At 39.1% G+C, this 23,783-nt stretch overlaps 1 protein-coding gene across 2 annotated transcripts in view; it reads left to right on the forward strand.

The window, feature by feature from the left end:
* LOC126272344 (mRNA export factor Gle1) overlaps window positions 1–23,783 on the forward strand; it is a 121,598-nt gene that overhangs the window by 87,860 nt on the left and 9,955 nt on the right. For both annotated transcript variants that reach the window (XM_049975144.1, XM_049975153.1), the window contains exons 9-11: window positions 8,558–8,748; window positions 13,107–13,297; window positions 15,052–15,191. In XM_049975144.1, the coding sequence (XP_049831101.1) occupies window positions 8,558–8,748; window positions 13,107–13,297; window positions 15,052–15,191 (522 nt within the window). The remainder of the gene's footprint in view (window positions 1–8,557; window positions 8,749–13,106; window positions 13,298–15,051; window positions 15,192–23,783) is intronic.

Genomic DNA, 23,783 nt, shown 5'->3' on the forward strand with positions numbered 1-23,783 from the left:
AGATCAGTTTGGATTCCGGAGAAATGTTGGAACACGTGAGGCAATACTGACCCTACGACTTATCTTAGAAGCTAGATTAAGGAAGGGCAAATCTACGTTTCTAGCATTTGTAGACTTAGAGAAAGCTTTTGACAATGTTGACTGGAATACTCTCTTTCAAATTCTGAAGGTGGCAGGGGTAAAATACAGGGAGTGAAAGGCTATTTACAATTTGTACAGAAACTAGATGGCAGGGACATGAAAGGGAAGCAGTGGTTGGGAAGGGAGTGAGACAGGGTTGTAGCCTCTCCCCGATGTTATTCAATCTGTATATTGAGCAAGCAGTGAAGGAAACAAAAGAAAAATTTGGAGTAGGTATTAAAATCCATGGAGAAGAAATAACAACTTTGATGTTCGCTGATGACATTGCAATTCTGTCAGAGACAGCAAAGGACTTGGAAGAACAGTTGAACGGAATGGATAGTGTCTTGAAAGGAGGATATTAGATGAACATCGACAAAAGCAAAACGAGGATAATGGAATGTAGTCGAATAAAGTCGGGTGATGCTGAGGGAATTAGATTAGGAAATGACAGGCTTAAAGTAGTAAAGGAGTTTTGCTATTTGGTGAGCAAAATAACTGATGATGGTCGAAGTAGGGAGGATATAAAATGTAGACTGGCAATGGCAAGGAAAGCGTTTCTGAAGAAGAGAAATTTGTTAATATCGCGTGTAGATTTAAGTGTCAGGAAGTCACTTCTGAAAGCATTTGTATGGAGTGTAGCCATGTATGGAAGTGAAACTTGGACGATAAATAGTTTGGACAAGAAGAGAATAGAAGCTTTCGAAATGTGGTGCTACAGAAGAATGCTGAAGATTAGATGGGTAGATCACATAACTAATGAGGAAGTATTGAGTAGGATTGGGGAGAAGAGAAGTTTGTGGCACAACTTGACCAGATGAAGGGATCGGTTGGTAGGACAGGTTCAGAGGCATCAAGGAATCACCAATTTAGTAATGGAGGGCAGCATGGAGGGTAAAAATCGTAGAGGGAGACCAAGAGATGACTACACTACACAGATTCAGAAGGATGTAGGTTGCAGTGGGTACTTCGAGATGAAGAAGCTTGCACAGGATAGAGTAGCATGGAGAGCTGCATCAAACCAATCTCAGGACTGAAGACTGCAGCAACATATTGCTTGTAAATGTTCATTTAAAAATTCATTTCATGTTTGACTGTCAAATCCATTCATTACAAATGAGAATGGAAAAAAGAATACATGATTTTCATTTTTGGCATTAACACAGCATTAAAATTAAATTTGGATATGTTTAGAAATTACAGATGCAACAAATTGGTTATTTTACTAGTAAGAAATCTGATAGCAGTCTGTCTCTGAATTACAGTATTTGTGGTAAACTACAGTATTTGTGGTAAACTATTAGCTTTTTCTTCGTTTCACATGATCAAGTAGTTGTCCAGCCCAGGGCTCCCTAGTAGGACGCCTTAGCAATTTCAGTGAAGATTGACATTTTAAGTAAACATTAATTACTAAAAATAATTTTCTTTCATAAGTACAGTATAGACATACAAAATTAAGTAAGGTAAAATCTACCTTAATTTTTTTTATTGTGTCAGGTACATTTAAATGCTTATGAATATAATGTAATAGGCTATAGTGTAAATCAGAAGGTGATTTCAGTTGAAATTACTGTTTTAGGCTTAACATTTAATAAAATATATTTGTCTACACTCTGCAACCCAGTGTGCGATGCCTGACGGATGGTACCCTGTACCACTACTAGTTGTTTTCTTTCGTGTTCCACTTGCAGATAGAGCAAGGGAAAATGACTGTCTATTCACTTCTGTATGAGCCCCAGTTTCGTGTATCTTATCTTTGGTGACCAATATACAAAATGTATGTTGGTGGCAGTAGCATCTTTCTGCAGTCAGCTTCAAATGCCGGTTCTCTAAATTATCTTAATAGTGTTCCTCGAAAAGAACATCACCTTTGCTCAGCGATTCCCATCGGAGTTCCTGAAGCATCTCCGTAACACTAGTGTGTTGATCAAACTTACTAGTAAGAAATCTGATAGCAGTCTGTCTCTGAATTACCTTAACGTCCTCCTTTAATCCCAAACATTTGAGCATTACTCAAGAATACGTCACACCAGTGGTCCTATCTGTGGTCTCCTTTACAGATAAACCACATTTTCCTAAAATTACCCCAGTAAACTGGAGTCAACCATTTGCCTTCCGTACCACAATCCTCACATGCTCGTTCCATTTCATATCGCTTCACAACATTATGCCCAGATATTTAAATGACATGACTGTCAAGCAGGACTCTACTAATGCTGCATCCGAACATTACAAGTTTGTTTTTCCTACTCTTCTCCATTAACTTACATTTTTTCTACATTTAGAGCCAGCTGTCATTCATCACACCAACTAGAAGTTTTGTCCAAGTCATCTTGTATCAAACAATCACAGACTGTTAGCCATCCTGTGTGCCTGATCATTTTTGTGTGTAGAAAATAACAGTATCCTATCACACTTGCCTGGGATACTCTTGGTGATACGGTTGTCTCAGATGAACACTTGCCGTCAAGGACAGTATACTGTGTTCTATTACTTAATACCTACCCCCATGAACCATGGACCTTGCCGTTGGTGGAGAGGCTTGCGTGCCTCAGCGATACAGATAACCGTACCGTAGGTGCAACCACAACAGAGAGGTACCTGTTGAGAGTTCAGACAAACGTGTGGTTCCTGAAGAGGGGCAGCAGCCTTTTCAGTAGTTGCAGGGGCAACAGTCTGGATGATTGACTGATCTGGCCTTGTAACACTAACCAAAACGGCCTTGCTGTGCTGGTACTGCGAACGGCTGGAAGCAAGGGGAAACTATGGCCGTAATTTTCCCGGGGGCATGCAGCTTTACTGTAGAGCATGGAGAGCTGCATCAAACCAGTCTCATGACTGAAGACCACAGCAACATTACTTAAGAAGTCTTCAAGCCATTCATATATCTGGGAACCTATTCCATGTGCTTGTACCTTCATTAACAGTCTGCAATGGGATACCATGTCAAATGCTTCTCAGAAGTCAGGAAATATGGAATGTGCCTGTTGCCCTTCATCCATAGTTTACGGTTGAATGGAACTGAATTTTATTTGATTCTGTAGGATAACATGGTGTACAGTGAACGTACATATAATATAGGAATTTAAAAAAAAAAAAAAGAAGCTTCATTATCATATACTTCCTAACTATTCTAACATCCAGAATGAGATTTTCATTCTGCTGCGCGCTGACATGAAACTTGCTGGGACCTTTGCGTTTCGCAGGCAAGTAGAGCACTTGCCCGTGAAAGGCAAAGGTCCCGAGTTTGAGTCTCGGTCCGGCACACAGTTTTAATCTGCCAGGAAGTTTTATTCTAACATCATTGATAATAAATAACAATATTTACAAATTGAATGTGTCCAGTACTCATCAACAATGTAAAATTCCTTTTCCATCAGATAGTCTTTTAGGTTCTTTGAAAACTTAGTGCCATGCACATTGTCACACAGTTTTTTAGGCAGACTTCTTAGTAATTTGATACCTGAGTACTGGTTTTTTTTCTGGAATGCTTGAGTTTCCCCATGCTACTGCTCCGTACTGCATGTATGGTTCAAAGAGTCCATGGTATACTGTGCACAGAAGCTGTTTGTGTGCATATTGTGCTAGCTGCCTCATTATAAATATGTCAGAGTTGTCCTCAGTAATATCTAAGAATCTAGTGGATTCTACTTTGTCTAATCTTGTTTCATCCACCTCTAAACCTATTTGGACAGCCTTCTCTTGATTTATGAACACTGCATACATAGTCTTTTTTAGGTTTATAACAAATCCATTTTCCAGGAACCATTGAGCTGTGGTGTTTGCAGATATGTATGCTCTTCTCTTAAACTGTGCCACAGTTTGTCCATTGTTCAGTACTGTCACATCATCTCCATACAATATTTTCTTCTGTCTCTTCAACACCTGTATCATTAACAAACAGATTAAACGGCAATGGCCCTGTTACCGATCCCTGCGGCACTCCATATTGGATGGTTTTGGTTTCTGATTGGTATGCATCCCATAGGTGGAAGCTTTTCCCTTTCAAGAAAATTTATTGTATTCGACCTGAGAATATGTTCAGGGATTCTGCATCAAACTGATGTTAATATACTTTTGAAGATCCATACTTTTACCTTTCTTATATACAGGAGTCACCTTCATTTCTTTCCAGTTCCTTGGGACTTACACTGGGAGATATATTCATGATAAATGCAAGCTACATAAGGGGCCAATGTCATAGAGTACTCTTTGTAAAACTAAATTGGAATTCCATCCAGACCTGGCGGCTTATTTGTTTTAAACTCTTTCAGTTGTTTCTCTATGCCAGGGATGCTTACTACTATGTTGTCCATATGGGACTCTATGCAATTGTCAAATGACAGTATGTTTGTACGATTCTCCTGCTTGAACGATTTGTCAAATGCAGAATTTGAATCTTTGACTTTTGTTTTGCTATCTGCCACTCCAGATTGGTCAGTGATATACTTACATATTTTAATCATTTTAATCACATAAATATGAACATATTTTGCCTGTTGATGGAACTTAAAAATCCACACCTTGCTAATGACCACTCTCCAAGCCTTCAAGGTTACCATGCCTTCTGTCAGAACTATACTGGTCATCTTTTGGGGTCTCTATTTTGGTTCTCATACATGTCATCAGTGACTGAATTATGCTCTGTAGCATATTGGAAACAACAGCACTGCAAGTGTGAACAAAAACAACAATGATCATCTTTTGCATCATTTATTTACCCTGGGCAAGCAATTTCCATACCTAGGTGTGACCACCTCAGTTCGACATCTGTCCTGTGCATTTCTCCTGTTTGGAGATTCCAGTGCACATCACACCCTGTGGGGAAGTACCACACCATATGGCAGGAGCTTGCTGATTGATTGACTTCTTTTCAAATCCCGATCTGTGTTTCCTCATTAACAATAGCCCTAGCCACTTTAGTGTCTACCGTAGCGCATCTATTCGGCTGTTGGCCTCGTGATCAGTTCCCCAAACTTCGTGAATGTCATGCAATGGTTGCTATACCATGATCCTTGTGGCAGTGACCATTTTCCAATGATCGTGTCACTTCCTTATCCCCAACTGAGAGACCATTTGTCACAATTGGCTCTCTGAAACAGTAGCTGGCAGTTGTATGTGTCTTCCATCATCTTCATCCCCTCTTCTGTCAGATTACATCACTTAAATGGTTGGAGACAAATGTGATATCGTCATCTAAAGCACTGGAACAAGTATCCCCCTCTCTAAGGCCTCCTTCCAGCAGTGGATAATACCATGGTGGAGCAAAGACCATTGTAACAGCTATTCAGGAACACCAAAGGACCCTGCAATGTCTCCAGTGACATCCATTTGAGACTGCCCACATCACTTTTAAGAGGCTCCAGGCAAAGTCTCACTACCTAATTAAAATTCAGTTGGAAGGAATGCTTACATCTTCTCCTTGGTCATTTATGCCTCTCCATCCCAGGTAATGATGTTGGAGGGAGTGTTATGGTTAAAAATTATAGAGGGAAACCAGGAGATGAATACAGAAATATTCTAAAATAAATAAATAAATAAATTGAGGAGTTACCATTGACTGCACTGTTAAAACAGTGAGATATGGAACGCTCCAAATCTCTTAGAATATAACCACCAAGAAAGTCGAAAATCTTAAATTTGTATGAGCTTTATCGACAGCAGTTGATGAGTCTCGTGACATAAATGATATGACCTGAGTTTTACTTTTTATACACTATTTTTCATCTTCACGTCCAAAAAAGAATTAGGATTGTTACCACTCAAAGGTCAACAATGTGGAAAGGGTATAGCAGTTGCTGTAATTGAGTGCACTGAAAAATATAATACTCCACTCGACAAAACTGTCTCATTTTCAACTGATGGGGTGAAAAGTATGATTTAAGAAACGGGTTTGTTGCTGTTTTGAAAGAAAAAATTAGTCTCAGGATCCTTATTTACCATTCCATCATTCTTTAAGAAGTCCGTTGTGTGTAGACTTTTCCAGAACAACTTGCAAAGTTATGGAACATGTGATTAACATTATGAACTCCATTATAGCTGAAACTCTGTCATCAGCAGTTTAAAGAATTTTTATTTGAAATGGAAAGTGAATACCCACATTTTCAGCTGCATAATGAGGTATGTTGGTTGTCAAGAGGAAACATTCTGAAACATTTTACTTCCTTGTTATCAGAAAATAAATTTCTCTCTAAGAAAGGTGTCTAGAACTAACAAACGCTCAATGGATGCAAAAGTTTTATTTCATGGTAAACATTACATATCATCTAAATCAGCTTAATTGTAAATTACAGAGGAAAGCAAACAGTTTGTTAGAAAAAATTATTTAATTCAGAAACAATTTTTTTCCTCAAGTTTTTGAAAGAGAACATTGTCAAGAAAATAATCGGATATTGAAATTTGCTACTTCAAAACAACACTTTTATTAAATATAAGGGGAGCCTTTCTCAACTGGTTTCAGGACTTACGAAACAGTAAAATGTTGTTAGCCTTTGTTAAAAATGTCTTAATACATTCTGTGTGAAAGAATTACATTTTTCTTCCTTTAAGACTGACGTTATTGACTTTGAAGTGCTATTGCTGGACTAAAAGAAAAAAGATAAAAAACTGGTGCTCAAAATTTGAACATTGTTGTGCTGAGATAGAATTATTGGAGAAAAACAAATGTGCCTTTAGTCCACAGCACAAGTGGTCTGCTTTGAAAGATGTAGTATTCCAGATTCATATAATCAGCTGGAACAACTAGTGTTTACTGTTTTGTTTTTCCTTTTTCAGGTTTACATATTAATGTGAACAATCATTTTCAAGAATGAACCTTATCAAATGTAAATTGGGATGTCTTTTTATTGATATGAACTTGGAATTGTAGCTGAAACTAGCAAGAAGACGACTGAAAGAGAGACAAGTCCATTATTCACATTTATGTTTGTCAGTCATTGCCACGATTTAATTTTATGATTACCTTACAATTTAATTTTAATCACAGATAATATTGTTGCTAAGTATATCAAGTTTCAGTGTACCTACAGTTTAACTAAGACTCAAAAAGTTTATTAAGTTAGCTTTGTGGAGTGGAAGAAGATGTAGTATCAAGTGTTGAGAAAGTTATGTTGAGATTGTTTGGTCTCACAGAGAGGATGGATGAAGGGAGGTTGGTGAAACAAGTATGCAAGATAAGTGTGGGTGGAGGTGTTGGAACATACCTTTGTCAGATTGCATTATTACCAAAGGGCAGATTAGCAGTATCTTAATTAATTTATTAATAGTATACATATCTACATAGAGTATAAAGTGTGTTATTGAACCATTTCACTCTCAAAAGAATTTTCAGTCGTTGGACTGTTGGTATTTAACTCTTTTGACTAATGTGTTTGCTGACCACTGCACTAAGCCATCAATCATATATGCATTGTGTAACAGCATTGTATGTTTCATGTTTACATTTCTATTGTGAAAGCACACGTTTAATGCATTCACACCATGAAACATAACAAATAAAGCAAAAAAAAAATATTTTTTTTTTAATCTACAGGCAACGGTTCCTATATACTTTAGTTATAAGAGATTGGGTCATATACAAGTTGAGAAAACTATGCTTCTACAACGCAATTTTGGTTTCAATTAATTTTTGTTTGTGCTAATTTGTTAAGACAAAATTCCACATCCAAAAGGCATGGATGTACTAGTTACCAGGTGTTGTTGTTGTTGTTGTTGTTGTTGTTGTTGTGGTCTTCAGTCCTGAGACTGGTTTGATGCAGCTCTCCATGCTACTCTATCCTGTGCAAGCTTCATCATCTCCCAGTACCCACTGCAACCTACATCCTTCTGAATCTGCTTGTGTAGTCATCTCTTGGTCTCCCTCTACGATTTTTACCCTCCACGCTGCCCTCCAATACTAAATTGGTGATACTTTGATGCCTCAGAAAATGTAGATACAGAAAATCCAACAGAGAGCGACGGAATTTGTTGTGGGATTGTATTGTCCACTTGAGAGTGTTAGAGATGTTTAACAAGCTCCAGTGACAGATGCTGTAAGAGAGGTATTGTACATTATGAGGAAGGCTTTGCTGTTGACATTTCAAGAGGGTACTTTATGGGAAGAGTTGGACAACATATTATTTCCTTCCACATACATCTTGCAAAATGACAACAATGAGAAAAATTAAAGAGTGAGAGCTAATACAGTAGCTCACCAAAAATCATTTTTCCCACATGCTATTCACAAATAGAACAATGGAGGGAGGATCAGTTAGTGGTACCAGAAGTACCCTCTGCCACACACTGTCAGATGGCTTATGGAGCATTAATGTAGATATTCTTGCACCAATATTTTTGTTGTTATGTCATTCCACTTCTTATACCTATTACTAGGTCTGGAGTAGAGTTAAGTTTGTTGATAATCATCAGAATGTTTGTAGTGATCATATTTTGTATGCAGTTCCAGGGAGAGCTGACAGTGTCCAGCAAGCCGGAGGCCGCTTTTCCTATCGCAGCTGTGATTGTTGCTTTATGGGTGGACTTTCCAGATGTTGGACAATTGTTGTTAGGTCACTTTTATTCTGAGTGCCCATATCTCGTTCCTATATATCCACCTCAATTAGAAGGACAATCAAATGAAGATTATTACAAGTAAGTACTTGTACTGTCTTTGTGTAAATGACTTTTGAGATGCATAACACACTTATGTGCGCCGTAATACATTAATGATTCAATAAAACCCTTTATACTCTAGATATTTTCCCACCTTGTAACTTTGTGAGAAAATTTGTAAGTACGTTTGTTGTGGAGATTATAACATCTGCACTACAACAGTAACAATTTCAATCCTGTTTGTTTACCAGAGATTGTTCTACACATCTTATTTCTACTCCTTCCATTATTTGTATTGTGCCCAGAACATGCCAGTTTTGTATTTGATTATGCAGACTGTCAGCAAGAAAAGATAAAGTGCTTGACACCCATAATCCTCTTTACTCCTCCTCATTGAAATTGTTGAGCTGAGAGCTCAAGGGAAAAAGAATACATAGTAATGATGCATATACTAATTATATGAAATACATTTAAGACTCAATAAAATGAACAGAGTTAGCTTAATTTAAGATTTTATTGTGAAGCATGGAAATAAGGATATTTGTCATAAATAAGAAGATACATACAGCACTTAAATTGTTGAGCACAGTCATTAACTTTACAATGTACATTATTAAATCACTTCACTAGTACTAGTGTTTAAGTGTAAGTATGTTCATTTCAGTTGTAGCCTTCCCCCTTTTCGCGCGCGCACGCGCGCGCGTATGTGTGTGTGTGTGTGTGTGTGTGTGTGTGTGTGTGTGTGTGTGTGTGTGTGTGTGTTTGGGGAGGGGTCAGGACTGTACGGAGATTGTGTAAGGGCTTCCCAGCGAAACGTTTGCAGTGTAACCAAAACAACCTTAGCAAAGTATGGGCAGGCATTGTCCTGCAGCAAAATGATGCCATCCAACAATATTGCTATGTGTTTTGACTTGATAGCCCACTTCAGTTTGTGCAAAGTGTCTTTATAGTGCAGTGCATTAATTGTGGAACAGTATTCCAGAAAGTCTATGAGCAGCTGGCTGTCGCAGTCAAAGAGAAAGTCATCATGATTTTCCCAGAGCTGGCAAACCTGTTGTTTCTAATATGCTGCAGAAGTTTTGCTGGGAATTCCTTACACACTCTTCATACAGTCCTGATACCTCCCCATGCAAACTCTGTATTTTTGGAGCTCCAATGAAAGACATTCGTTTCTGCCAGTTTGCATGCCTGGGTACAATAATGGTTCCATAGACAACTGAAAACATTTTTTTTCAATGAAGGCATTGACTGTTTTGTCTCCCATTGGGATAAATATATTACCAGTTGTAACAATACGAGTCAAGATAGATTTAACGGAACTTGAATAGCGTATTTGCTTCTAGTGGCTATGGTATATTTATATATATGTCTGTATATTTATATATAATATTGCATGAATAAAAGCTGGGTGAGTGTAAAACTATCATTAAAAACGCACGCCGCGCGATTTGTTAAAATTTGGTTGGTCATAATAATAATAATAATAATAATGTGCTTTTGAATACAATCAAAATATAACAGCGATACCTGTTTAGTGTTATTGCAAATAATATGCAGTAAATTAATGAGTGAGGTAGCCGATCCTATAAGATGAGGTAAAATTGGGCATATTGAGGCGTTTTGCTTTATATCGACGAAGCCGCTGATACGGCGTCATGTTTTTTGTTTACTCTTAGAAATAAACCAGTAAAGAAGTGCTAATTGTGCGTTGTGAAAAATATAGGGGAGAGTTTTAAATAACTACAGTATACGATCAGAGTAACAAAATGACAATTAGTTACACGAAATCGCGGATAGCGAAGTGTGGTCATTAAATTGAGTACACCTACAGGGCGGCGGTCAATACTGGGATAAATCTATACGCAGCTTACGAGGGACGTGGTATTGAGACAGGTCCCCTCCGCTTCCCTCCCCCGGAGAGCGGGCTCCAGTTTATGAAAAGGAGAAAAACATTAACTTTTACACGAACGCTTAGTAATAGCGGTCTGAAGAGAAAAGTGTGTAATTGTCTTATGCCTAACAAACATTCGTGGAGGGTGGTGCCTAAACTAGAAGAGTCAATTACAAAATACTGTATCATTATCATTGACTGTTGGTGTCGAGCAACCAAAACTTTTCATCAAAGGGTTTCGATGAAACTTGGGAGTTAGGGTTTAGACACTCGCATATACTCCACATCAGTGTGAGTGAGTGGTGAATGCGATATAAAACTGTGAACAAAGTTTAGTTAAATAAAACAGAAGAAACAAGACACTTTGGTTGTATCCGTTATTGTTTCATAAACTGTAACATTTCTTATCGTTGTACGAAGCCTTTATAGACGATCTTTATGACAATTTGCTTCGAAGGGATCTCTTTTAGAGTTAAGTTTTGGGGACCTGGTCAAGAGGGGGTAGTTCGTAGATGCTAACTACTGCAGCTATTCTGGAATCAGGTGCTATCGTGAACGTTGTGTGTTGTCAATGACTAAGGTTACCATATCTCATGCTGTAAGATCGACGCTCCTTTCCACTTAGTATAACGGTGCTTCACGGCAACAACGACAACGCCGACGACGAAGGAAGATATGGTAGACAGTTATGGCAGTTACTTCTGAAATAATAAAGAGTTTACTTACTTTTTTCCATGTATCTCATTGTCATTTGACTGTCCTTTATAGTATGTGTAAGGAGGATGAAGAATTGTGCCTCAATTGTTGTGAGATAATAAATAATTTAAATCACCCTGCTTTAGTGTACAGATTCTGACTTTGATTTATAGATGATAATTCAAAGAAATATGTTGTAAAATGTTATTAAATTGTAGAACAAGCATATAACAAACATTATTAACTGGATCCTTTCAGCTTATTATAGCATAGTTTAATTTCAGTTTTTTCTAGTAAAGCCACCAATGTTTAACTGTGGGGCAATGCTCTGGGAATTTTGAGGCAGTCCTTTGTGTATATGGCTTTTACATAAAAGTTTGAGAAATTTTGTGTACAGTTTCGAAAAAAGAGGACAAAGAAGACAGCATACACATAACAGAAAATCATTCTTTTGAAATAAACTTAAAATTTCTGGATCATAACAAACCAAATTTTTAATCTTATTTGTTGTGAAGAAAGTCTGTTGCTGTTTAATAATGTATCATGAAAAAATAATGTACAGGTAGTCTCCAATAAAAACATTGAAATCATTATGAAGAGTTCATACCTATGATTAAAAAAGGTATAGAGACAGGGACTAGCAGAGGGGATAATAATTGTCAACTATATTTAGGCTTTGTGCAGCCAAGTGCTTTACAGAATCAAAAATTTGAGTGCTAGCCAGTATATCCCATTACTTTGTCTTGTCTGCTAATAAATAATTTCACATGTATAGTATACACTTAGCTTCTTAACTAATTTCACCCATTTTGCCCAGTCAAAATAGCATTAATCATATAAGTATATATCTCTCAGAGCAAAGCAGCTGATGTGTCACTAATGTAATTGCACCTATTCGATGTTGAGTAGACATACCAAAAACTAGTTACATTTTGAATAAAAAAGAAATTATGAAATAATGACTTTGATATTTTGTTTCATCAGAATACAGAATGTGTTCTTCAATTGACTCTAAACAACATAAGAAGTAATGCCCAACTTTCAGTTATATGTGAGCCATTATACTTATCTTATTGTTGATACGCAAGCAAAAATCCAGTAGCAGCATGCGTTTAATGATGGATGGATTGTAGAAATACAATGAGCATGGCCCCAAAGTAAATATATGGAATATATGAGCCATTCCATAATTAACCAGGTGGATCCAAGGAAGCAGGTTATTATTGTAAAGAATCTGCATCTACAGGGATACTCTGCAAATTACATTTATGTGCCTGGCTGAGAAACAGTCAGCTATAAAAATGATGGATGAATTGTGGAAATACAGTAATTACGTGGAATGTATGAGCAATTCCTTCATCAATTGGGGGATTAAAGGAAGTAGATTATTATTGCAAAGAATGATGATGATAAGCAGTCAACTATGGAAATGACTGGAAGCAGCTTTTTGACTCAGTACTACTGAAGTGTGATGCTCTGGAACGTTCTGGAAGCTGTTGATAAAGGGATCAGTCACTTACTTAATAGTGGAGTTAAAATTATTGTATTTGAAGCTTTTTCAAAGATGATCTCATATTGTTAGTAATGTTTAGAAAGCTGTTTCAGCCCACCTCCATTAAGACAGAAATACGTAGACCACTACCAAACAATACACATTTTGAACTTATAATTCACTATCATGAATTTAAGTTTTTATTATTTCTGTTGTTCTGCTTTATTATATTAATGTTTAGTGTAGAATTTTGTGTGTGTTAGCTTCCCTTTGTGCATTTAGCTCTGTAGAATAATTGATAATTTTTTATGTTCATAGATCATTAGGTTATCACTACAGTGAAAATGGTGAAGTGGAGAAGCAAGACAAATTTTTGAAACGGATGTCAGGGATAATGCGGCTGTACACAGCCATCATGATTACCCCATTGAGGCAGCGACAGAAGGGGAAGTTACATCCACATGGTCTGACAAAAGCTTGGAGGTGGATTGCATGCTTGCTCAATATGGGTAATTAAATGTTGCCTAATTATTTGTTGATTGGGGAATATATCCGTTAAAATATACGCAGTGTTTGATGTAATATAGGCATTTTAGATGCTAGCAGCTGTCACTTTACTGTTATTCAGCTATGAATTACAGGTATTCATGTCATTACTACCTTCTGTCTCCCATTTTCATTTGAATTGCAATCTGTGGTCAGGTATTTTGTATGTCACTTTAATGCTACAATGATCAGTTGTTGCAGTCCTTTCACCTAACATTTAAAAAAATCATTTCATTTACCTAAAATGATTCATTATTCACTCGCATCAGAAATGAACCATATGTCTTAATATCAGTAACAGTTTTGGGAAGGGCTTATGTGGGTGCAGAGTATTTTTTCATGTTCTAAAAATTGGGCTTAAAGTACATAAATAACCTCTATTTATCTCCTCCTGCTCCTCATTCCTTTTCTTCTTCATACCGAGCGCATTAGGGAAATGGACCATCAGATTGCCACTATGAAAGGTGAAATTTTTCTAATGTTAACCATTATGATTCTAAAATGAAATTGATGAACGCAACAGACTGCAGATTATTCTCATTATCATGCTAGCTTATTAAATGCAAATGTTGGTCTTCTCCCAGTATTATCTTTGGAAATTGCTTAGCATTTAAGTGAACCTCTGATATTGAACAAATGAGTTGTGTGAATGTGTGCCTGTGCGTTTAAATCTTTCAGCTTCCTCCTCTTGCGCAACTTCGTACAAGTAAAAATAAAAAGTGGAAAATCCAGGCTGGAATGTAACAATATTATGAAAAGGAAAGTTGCCTGAGACTACAGTTTGTGAGAGTTGCATTTGCGTGAGAGAGAGAGAGAGCGCGTCTGTCATCTATTTTTGGCAAAGGCGTTACTGGCTGAAAGCTTTATTTGTGACAGTCTTTTTGTTGTGCCTGTCCGTGACTCAGAATCTCTGCTATATGTTGAGTAGCAACTTTCCTTTTCATAATATTATTTGTGTAAGTAAATATGCTTTTACACACACACACTCCCCTCCATTGTGCCACCTGGACACACATTGGCTAAGCATATGATAACATGGATACTGGAAGTCGTGAGGTGCGGTGTTCCATGATAGGGACTTGGAACCATGGACTGGAGGGAGGCAGGGATATTGGGCTAGTGGAGATTGAGGCAAGGGGGTCGGGTGTTACAGGAGTTAAGCATGTGTTGCAAGGGTAACTCTCATCTGCTGGTAAGTAAAACATTCTCGAGTTCAATTGCTGCTTCACAGCCGAGGCCATTTGGAGCCTGCCCTCCAGCACCAGTCTTTCCAAACTGCACAAATGAAAGTAACCCTTGCAACACATCCATCATTCCGTAACCATCCTGTCCTCAATCTCTGCTAACCGATCCCTCACTCCCTCTCCCATCAGTCCATGCTTCTGAGTTACCATTGTTGTGCACTGCACCCCACCATCTCCAGTATCTGTATCATCACATGCATCTACCACTCCTCCGCCCTGCATTTCTAGCCAGCAAGCCTGCTGCCTTTTCCAGACACACTAGTTGTGTGTGTGTGTGTGTGTGTGTGTGTGTGTGTGTGTGTGTGTGTGTGAGAGAGAGAGAGAGAGAGAGAGAGAGAGAGAGAGAGAGAGAGAGAGAGAGAGAGATTTTCTTTTGTGTCTGCATGTCGGCTCCTTTAAGTCATTTAAAAAATTGTACATGTTTTTACTCAAGGTTGCAAAGTTTAGAATTTTTATTTTGTTTCCTTTCACAGATCCAAGGCCAGATATAAGTGCAACTCTATTGTATGATTTTCTTGAGGTGGCAGGCAATGCAATGTACTCGTATTATGGGAAGCAGTTCCAGAAATTACTGCATGTCATATGCAAGGAGTATTATCCAAAACTTGAAAAGGTAACACCTTAAGTAACCCATTATGCAGAAAGCTTCCAAGACAGTTGCACATTGGCGTATATGATTTCCATAAAGTGTGTTTACAAATAGATGTCTGTGGCATAGTAATTAGGAGCAGAAAACAAGCTGCTTGTAGAAGTAGACCACTCCCAGGTCATGAACAAAATTGTAAAACAGTTTAATGGGAACAAATTGATACTTTGTTTAGGAATCATAGATTTTGAGAAGCTTTTGACTTAGCACCAGTTAGATCTATGATAATAGTCATTCAAAAACTATGCATTGATTCAGCCTATATTAGCCATCACCATCACCTCCACATCCACATTCATCATCATCACCCACTTGACATTATCTACCAGAAAAAGGACTCCTCCAGACTCAACATTGGGTACAGTGAACAATTTTAATGCTACAGCTTCCATTATACCTTATAATTCAGAAAGGAGCCAAGCAAGGAGATTTCATTTCACCAAAACTATTCTCAGCTGCATGAGAGGTTCATATCTCTGAACTGTGAAAACAAAGAAGGGATGTGAGTTAATGAAGATATTTGACAAGGAGACCATCTGTTGGTCACTCCAGCACACCTGAAACTTTGCTGGGTGAATGAAGGGTGAAAATAAAGCAACACCTATTTTGGCTAACAGTATCTGAGAAAATAACGATCAGTGTTCCTATGCAACTTTCATCAGTCTACTTGTGCAGCATTAAATCAAGTAAGTCAGTAGCACAGTGGTTAAGGGCACTGTTCCCAATCGTTGTGCTCCCTTTTCAAATCCAGACTTAAGTTTCTTTTTCTTTTTTTCCCCATGCAGAATTCTTTGAAATCAGTATTTTTTGCAGCATCGTAAAATAAAATGTAATTATTGACATGTGAAAGGAAAATCAAGATTTTATAATCAGATGTCTTCTATAATTAACAGAATTGAAAATGAAACCTTTTATAAATTCGGATATTTCAATTTTCTCATTGATTTGTGCCTTTACTGTTCAAGAGAACAAGTGAATCCCCCAGCGTGAAATCTATCGCAAAAAACATTCTACGCATAGTCACTTTTATAATGTGAACATTGGGAGAGGCAACCTTTTTAACGTTGCTGTACACCTTACGTACTGCCTAGTAGAGATTGAAACTTTTTGGAAAGCTGTTACCAACCGTTTTTGTTTGTCTCCAGGAAGTCAGAGATAGATTTGGTCCACAAATACAAGAAGATGTAAACCAATTGGTGGAACGGCCCAACAGCCACGAAATGTGCAAAGTTCACAAAAGAAACCTAGCATCAGTTTTTGATCAAAATTTCTGAACATATGGAAAAATGGAGCCATTCCTATATAATATTGACTCGCTGGGTGGAAAAGTGATCTCTACTTCACTACGTGCTGTGTGTCAGTGAAATCAGAATGCCGACTTGTTAATTAAAAGTAATTTTGCCAATGTGTGTACTTTTCTATCAGCTCTGTGATGTATATTTTTACCAACAGTTAAAGAATTATGTTCGCTGATTATAGAAATACCCTGTTCTCCTCGCTCTGCGATGGGAAGTCATAAGTAGAGTCAGTGCCATGAAAATATGTGCTTGATCCATAAGCAGTTGCAGTTCCAGCTTTTAAGAAACTGCTTTGCAGTGTGTGGTTTTCTGTAAACTTAGTGCAAGACCGCGAGGTATCCCGGGAGTGGAAAGACTTACCTTAGGGTAAAAAAGACAGGTATACACTAGCCCCCCCCCCCCCCCCCACACACACACACATACAGACACAGACAGACATGTGTAAATGCAAAGAGGTTGCATTTACATATGTCTGCCTCTGTCTGTCTGTGTGTGTGTGTGTGTGTGTGTGTGTGTGTGTGTGTTGCATTTACACATGTCTGCCTGTGTCTGCATATGTGCACGCGCAAGAGTGTATACCTGTCCTTTTTCTACCCTAAGGTAAGTCTTTCCGCTTCCAAGATTGAAATGACTCCTTACCCTCTCCCTTAAAATCTACATCCTTTCATCTTTCCCTCTCCTTCCCTCTTTCAAGATAAAGCAACCTTGGGTTGCGAAAGCTTGAAATTCGTGTGTGTGTGTTTTTTATTGTCTATATCACCATACCAATGCTTTCATTTGATAAGTTACAGCATCTTTGTATTTAGATATATTTTTCCCACGTGGAATGTTTCCCTAATATATATCAAAGATGATCTGACTTACCAAACAAAAGCACTGGCAGGTCGATAGACACACACACAATCACAAACATACACACAAAATTCAAGCTTTCGCAACCAACGGTTGCTACTTCAGGAATGAGGGAAGGAGAGGGAAAGACGAAAGGATGTGGGCTTTAAGGGAGAGGGTAAGGAGTCATTCCAATCCCGGGAGCGGAAAGACTTACCTTAAGGGGAAAAAAGGACAGGTATACACTCGCGCGCACACACACACATATTCATCCACACATACACAGACACAAGCAGACATTAGTAACGGCAAAGGGTTTGGGCAGAGAAGTCAGTCGAGGCGGAAGTACAGAGGCAAAGATGTTGTTGAAAGACAGGTGAGGTATGAGCGGCGGCAACTTGAAATTATCGGAGGTTGAGGCCTGGCGGATATCGAGAAGAGAGGATATACTGAAGGGCAAGTTCCCATCTCCGGAGTTCTGACAGGTTGGCGTTAGTGGGAAGTATCCAGATAACCCGGACGGTGTAACACTGTGCCAAGATGTGCTGGCCGTGCACCAAGGCATGTTTAGCCACAGGGTGATCCTCATTACCAACAAACACTGTCTGCCTGTGTCCATTCATGCAAATGGACAGTTTGTTGCTGGTCATTCCCACATAGAAAGCTTCACAGTGTAGGCAGGTCAGTTGGTAAATCACGTGGGTGCTTTCACACATGGCTGTGCCTTTGATCGTGTACACCTTCCGGGTTACAGGACTGGAATAGGTGGTGGTGGGAGGGTGCATGGGACAGGTTTTACACCGGGGGCGGTTACAAGGGTAGGAGCCAGAGGGTAGGGAAGGTGGTTTGGGAATTTCATAGGGATTAACTAAGAGGTTACGAAGGTTAGGTGGACGATGGAAAGACACTCTTGGTGGAGTGGGGAGGATTTCATGAAGGATGGATCTCATTTCAGGGCAGGATTTTAGGAAGTCGTATCCCTGCTGGAGAGCCACATTCAGAGACTGATTCAGTCCCGGAAAGTATCCTGTCACAAGTGGGGCACTTTTGTGGTTCTTCTGTGGGAGGTACTGGGTTTAAGGGGATGAGGAAGTGGCTCTGGTTATTTGCTTCTGTACCAGGTCGGGAGGGTAGTTGCAGGATGCGAAAGCTGTTTTCAGGTTGTTGGTGTAATGGCTCAGGGATTCTGGACTGGAGCAGATTTGTTTGCCACGAAGACCTAGTCTGTAGCTAAGGGACCGTTTGATGTGGAATGGGTGGCAGCTGTCATAATGGTGGTACTGTTGCTTGTTGGTGGGTTTGATGTGGACGGACATGTGAAGCTGGCCATTGGACAGGAGGAGGTCAACGTCAAGGAAAGTGGCATGGGATTTGGAGTAGGACCAGGTGAATCTGACACCAAGAGTGTCTTTTCGCCGTCCACCTATCCTTCGTAACCTCTTAGTTCATCCCTATGAAATCCCCAAACCACCTTCCCTACCCTCTGGCTCTCCAACCTCAACTCCTTTGGTTCCATCAGTTTCACCTGGTCCTACTCCAAATCCCATGCCACTTGCCTTTACAAATGTCTGCTTGTGTCTGTGTATGTGCGAATGGATGTGTGTGTGTGTGTGTGTGTGTGTGTGTGTGTGTGTGTGTGTGTGTGTGTGTGTGTGTGTCTACCTGTCCTTTATCCCCCTAAGGTAAGTCTTTCCGCTCTCGGGATTGGAATGATTCCTTACCCTCTCCCTTAAAACCCACATCCTTTCGACTTTCCCTCTAACTCCCTCTTTCCTGATGAAGCAACCGTTGGTTGCGAAAGCTTGAATTTTGTGTGTGTGTTTGTGTTTGTTTGTGTGTCTATCAACCTGCCAGCACTTTCGTTTGGTAAGTGTTTGTTTTTAGATGTATTTTTCCCTCGTGGAATGTTTCCCTATGAGTGAAGACTAACAAAGCCTTAGTTGTTTGAAACAGACTGTTAAAAAGAAAGTAGGGATTGGGAACATTTTGACTGGATTGTTTGCTTTTGCAAAAACTTCAACAGTTTGTTCCGAAATGGCCTTTGTTTTCTTGCTTTGGCAGTATTTCAGCTTTCAAGAATGTATGTTCTGTTGAAAAGCAATAGCATTTTCCCACAAGTTAACTGAATGCATTGCCGTATTAAGGTGTTTCTGGACAGGATTTGTCTTTCTCCACCCAATTTGATGATTACAAAATCTGAAAAAATATTAATTTTGCTATTTCGTGGGCATTCATAGCTGTGTGACCCATGTGTGACTATGCTACAAATTGTACTGACAAGGTACTTAGCATAGAAGTAGAACTAAATGTCTGGTAATTCGATTTTTAATTGAGGGGACGGATTTCAGCACAGTCGGGAAAAGTTACAAATTTCGTTTTCCAGCCACTATAGTGCAGAGTGCGGAGACTATTGGCTGTAGTGGCAAATAGCTGCGAGTGTAAACAACGTAGAATTTTGACCACTAGACGGCCCTAAAGAGGTGCACAGAAACAAGCCCCACCTCCTTATAGCAGCACAGCAGCCTGCAATTGGACTGATACATTTTTACAACGATCGCCGATCTCTTCTGGTGTTGTAAGGGTGGTAGCTGAAATCAGTGATACACCAGGGTTAGTCGCTTCTCTTTTTTCAAAATAAGAAAACAACAAGCAATGCTGAACACAAGACATTCGGGGATGGCTACCGCTCAGTTGCTTGTTGAGGTTAGCAGAGTATTGTTAATGACATAGTTCAGGCCTGACCTCTAGCAGTATTCGAAGTGACCCCAGTTCAAAACATTCACCATCTAATTTGCGGCATTAAAGGTTTCTGCAGTTTCAAAATAGTTGTATTATGTGTGTTTCATTAATTGACAGTGGGAAAACTGGCACATTTGAAGCATTACTTGTTAGAGCAAATGCTATATTCACCAGATTTGGTGCCCTCTGACTTCCACCTGTTGTCGCATCTAAAAAAATTTGATTGACATAAAATGTGATTGTTTCTAGAAATAAATGCATCTTTTACTTAGGCTGTAACTATACCATATTTGCGCAAATATAGGTTTCCTTTAAATTTTGGTTTGAAAAATCAGGGTATGGCTTAATAGATATGTTCCCTCAGATTATAAGTCAATTTTGAAATGACATGTACATGTATATTGTGGGTTAAAATTAATGACATCACAAGTTACAGCAGTGCAGTGCAAGAGCTCTTACATTAGTACCAGCTGGGACACTTTCTCCCTTTGGGTAGGGCTTTCCTATTAAAAACAACATACAGTGGCAATCTACATCCATCAACGATAATGCTCAGCATCAGTGTGTACCACTGATTTCCAGCACCACATGTATGTATTTGCACATAGTGCTTTCCTGCATTAGGTCCTCTTTACTGTACTGCTGTTTGGCATATCAAAATAGTCCAGCAGTTAGTCTGGTTTCTGTATTTGGGAATGCAAATAAATATTTTTGTGTCAAAGCTGGATCAAGTAATGTTGAAAAGATATCAATCATCATCATCATCATCATCATCATCATCATCATCATCATCATCATTTAAGACTGATTATGCCTTTCAGCATTCAGTCTGGAGCATAGTCCCCTTTATAAAATTCCCCCATGATCCCCTATTCCATGCTAACATTGGTGCCTCTTCTGATGTTAAGCCTATTATTTCAAAATCATTCTTAACCGAATCCAGGTACCTTCTCCTTGGTCTGCCCCAACTCCTCCTACCCTCTACTGCTGAACCCATGAGTCTCTTGGGTAACCTTGCTTCTCCCATGCGTGTAACATGACCCCACCATCTAAGCCTGTTCATCCTGACTGCTACATCTATAGAGTTCATTCCCAGTTTTTCTTTGATTTCCTCATTGTGGACACCCTCCTGCCATTGTTCCCATCTACTAGTACCTGCAATCATCCTAGTTACTTTCATATCCGTAACCTCAACTTTGTTGATAAGATTACCTGAATCCACCCAGGTTTCGCTCCCATACAACAAAGTTGGTCGAAAGATTGAACGGTGCACAGATAACTTAGTCTTGGTACTGACTTCCTTCTTGCAGAAGAGAGTAGATCGTAGCTGAGCGCTCACTGCATTAGCTTTGCTACACCTCGCTTCCAGTTCTTTCACTATGTTGCCATCCTGTGAGAATATGCATCCTAAGTACTTGAAACTGTCCACCTGTTCTAACTTTGTTCCTCCTATTTGGCACTCAATCCGTTTATATCTCTTTCCCACTGACATTACTTTCGTTTTGGGGATGCTAATCTTCATACCATAGTCCTTACATTTCTGATCTAGCTCTGAAATATTACTTTGCAAACTTTCAATCGAATCTGCCATCACAACTAAGTCATCCGCATATGCAAGACTGCTTATTTTGTGTTCGCACATCTTAATCTCACCCAGCCAGTCTATTGTTTTCAACGTATGATCCATATATAATATGAACAACAGTGGAGACAGGTTGCAGCCTTGCCTTACCCCTGAAACTACTCTGAACCATGAACTCAATTTACCGTCAACTCTAACTGCTGCCTGACTCTCCATGTTCAGACCTTTAATTGCTTGCAAAAGTTTACCTCCTATGACATAATCTCATAGAACAGACAATAACTTCCTCCTAGGAACCCGGTCATATGCCTTTTCGAGATCTATAAAGCATAGATACAATTCCCTGTTCCATTCATAACACTTCTCCATTATTTGGCGTAAGCTAAAGATCTGGTCCTGACAACCTCTAAGAGGCCTAAACCCACACTGATTTTCATCCAATTGGTCCTCAACTAATATTCGCACTTTCCTTTCAACAATACCTGAGAAGATTTTACCCACAACGCTGATTAAAGAGATACCTCTGTAGTTGTTACAATCTTTTCTGTTTCCATGTTTAAAGATTGGTGTGATTACTGCTTTTGTCCAGTCTTATGGAACCTATCCCGACTCCCAGGCCATTTCAATTATCCTGTGTAGCCATTTAAGACCTGACATTCCACTGTATTTGATGAGTTCCGAATTAATTTCATCCACCCCAGCTGCTTTATTGCACTGCAATCTATTGACCATTTTCACCACTTCCTCAAATGTGATCCTATTTCCATCCTCATTCCTATCCCATTGTACATTGAAATCTGAAACATTACTGATCATATTTTCACCTACATTGAGCAACTTTTCAAACTATTCCCTCCATCTGCCCAAGGAATCCACAGGATTCACAAGCAGTTTTCCTGACCTGTCCAAAATACTTGTCATTTCCTTCTTACCTCCCTTTCGAAGACTGCTAATTACACTCCAGAATGGTTTTCCAGCAGCTTGACCCAAAGTCTCCAACTTGTTTCCAAAGTCTTCCCAAGATTTCTTCTTGGATGCTACAATTATCTGTTTGGCTTTGTTTCTTTCTTCAACATAACTTTCTCTGTCTACCTGGGTTCTAGTATGATACGCCTTCTTTTTCCTTTTACAGGCTACCTTGACTGTGTCATTCCACCATGCTGTTTGCTTCATCCTACCTTTACACACTACTTTTCCAAGACATTCTTTAACCACTTCTAGTACTGTGTCCCTGTACCTTGTCCATTCCTTTTCCAATGACTGCAATTGACTACATTCAACTAACTGGCACCTTTGTGAGATCATCGTTATGTACTTGTGCCTGATTTCCTCATCCTGAAGTTTCTCCACTCTTATCCTCCTACATATGGACTTGACCTCCTGCACTTTTGGACTCACAATACCAATTTCACTGCAGATTAAATAATGATGAGTGTCATCAAAGAATCCCCTGAATACACGTGTGTCCCTCACAGCCTTCCTGAATTCCTGATCTGTTATTATATAGTCAATGACAGATCTGGTTCCCCTGCCTTCCCAAGTATACCGGTGAATGTTCTTATGTTTAAAAAAGGAGTTTGTGATTACTAAGCCCATACTGGCACAGAAATCCAAGAGTTGTTTCCCGTTCCTGTTGGCCTCCATATCCTCTCCAAATTTACCCATAACCTTTTCATTCCCTTCTGTCCGATTTCCAATCCTGGCATTAAAATCACCCATGAGCAGAACACTGTCCTTGTCCTTTACTCTAACAACTACATCACTGAGTGAATCATAAAAACTATCCATCTTATCTTGATTTGTCCCTTCTTATCGATGCGAATATACTGACACAATCCTAATTTTCTTGCTAGACACTGTCAAATCTATCCACATCAGTCATTCGTTTACATACCTTATTGCAACTACCCTGGGTTCCATTTCTTTCCTGACGTAAAGCTCTACACCCCATTGTGCTATTCCTGCTTTGACTCCTGACAGGTAGACCTTGTATTCTCCCACTTCCTCTTCTTTCTCACCCTTTACCCGAATGTCACTAACAGCTAAAACATCCAGCCCCATCTTACTTGCAGCCTCTGCCAGCTCTACCTTCTTCCCACAGTAGCCCTC

This window comes from Schistocerca gregaria, chromosome 1 (genome assembly GCF_023897955.1).
Source record: "Schistocerca gregaria isolate iqSchGreg1 chromosome 1, iqSchGreg1.2, whole genome shotgun sequence".
Lineage (NCBI taxonomy): Eukaryota > Metazoa > Arthropoda > Insecta > Orthoptera > Acrididae > Schistocerca > Schistocerca gregaria.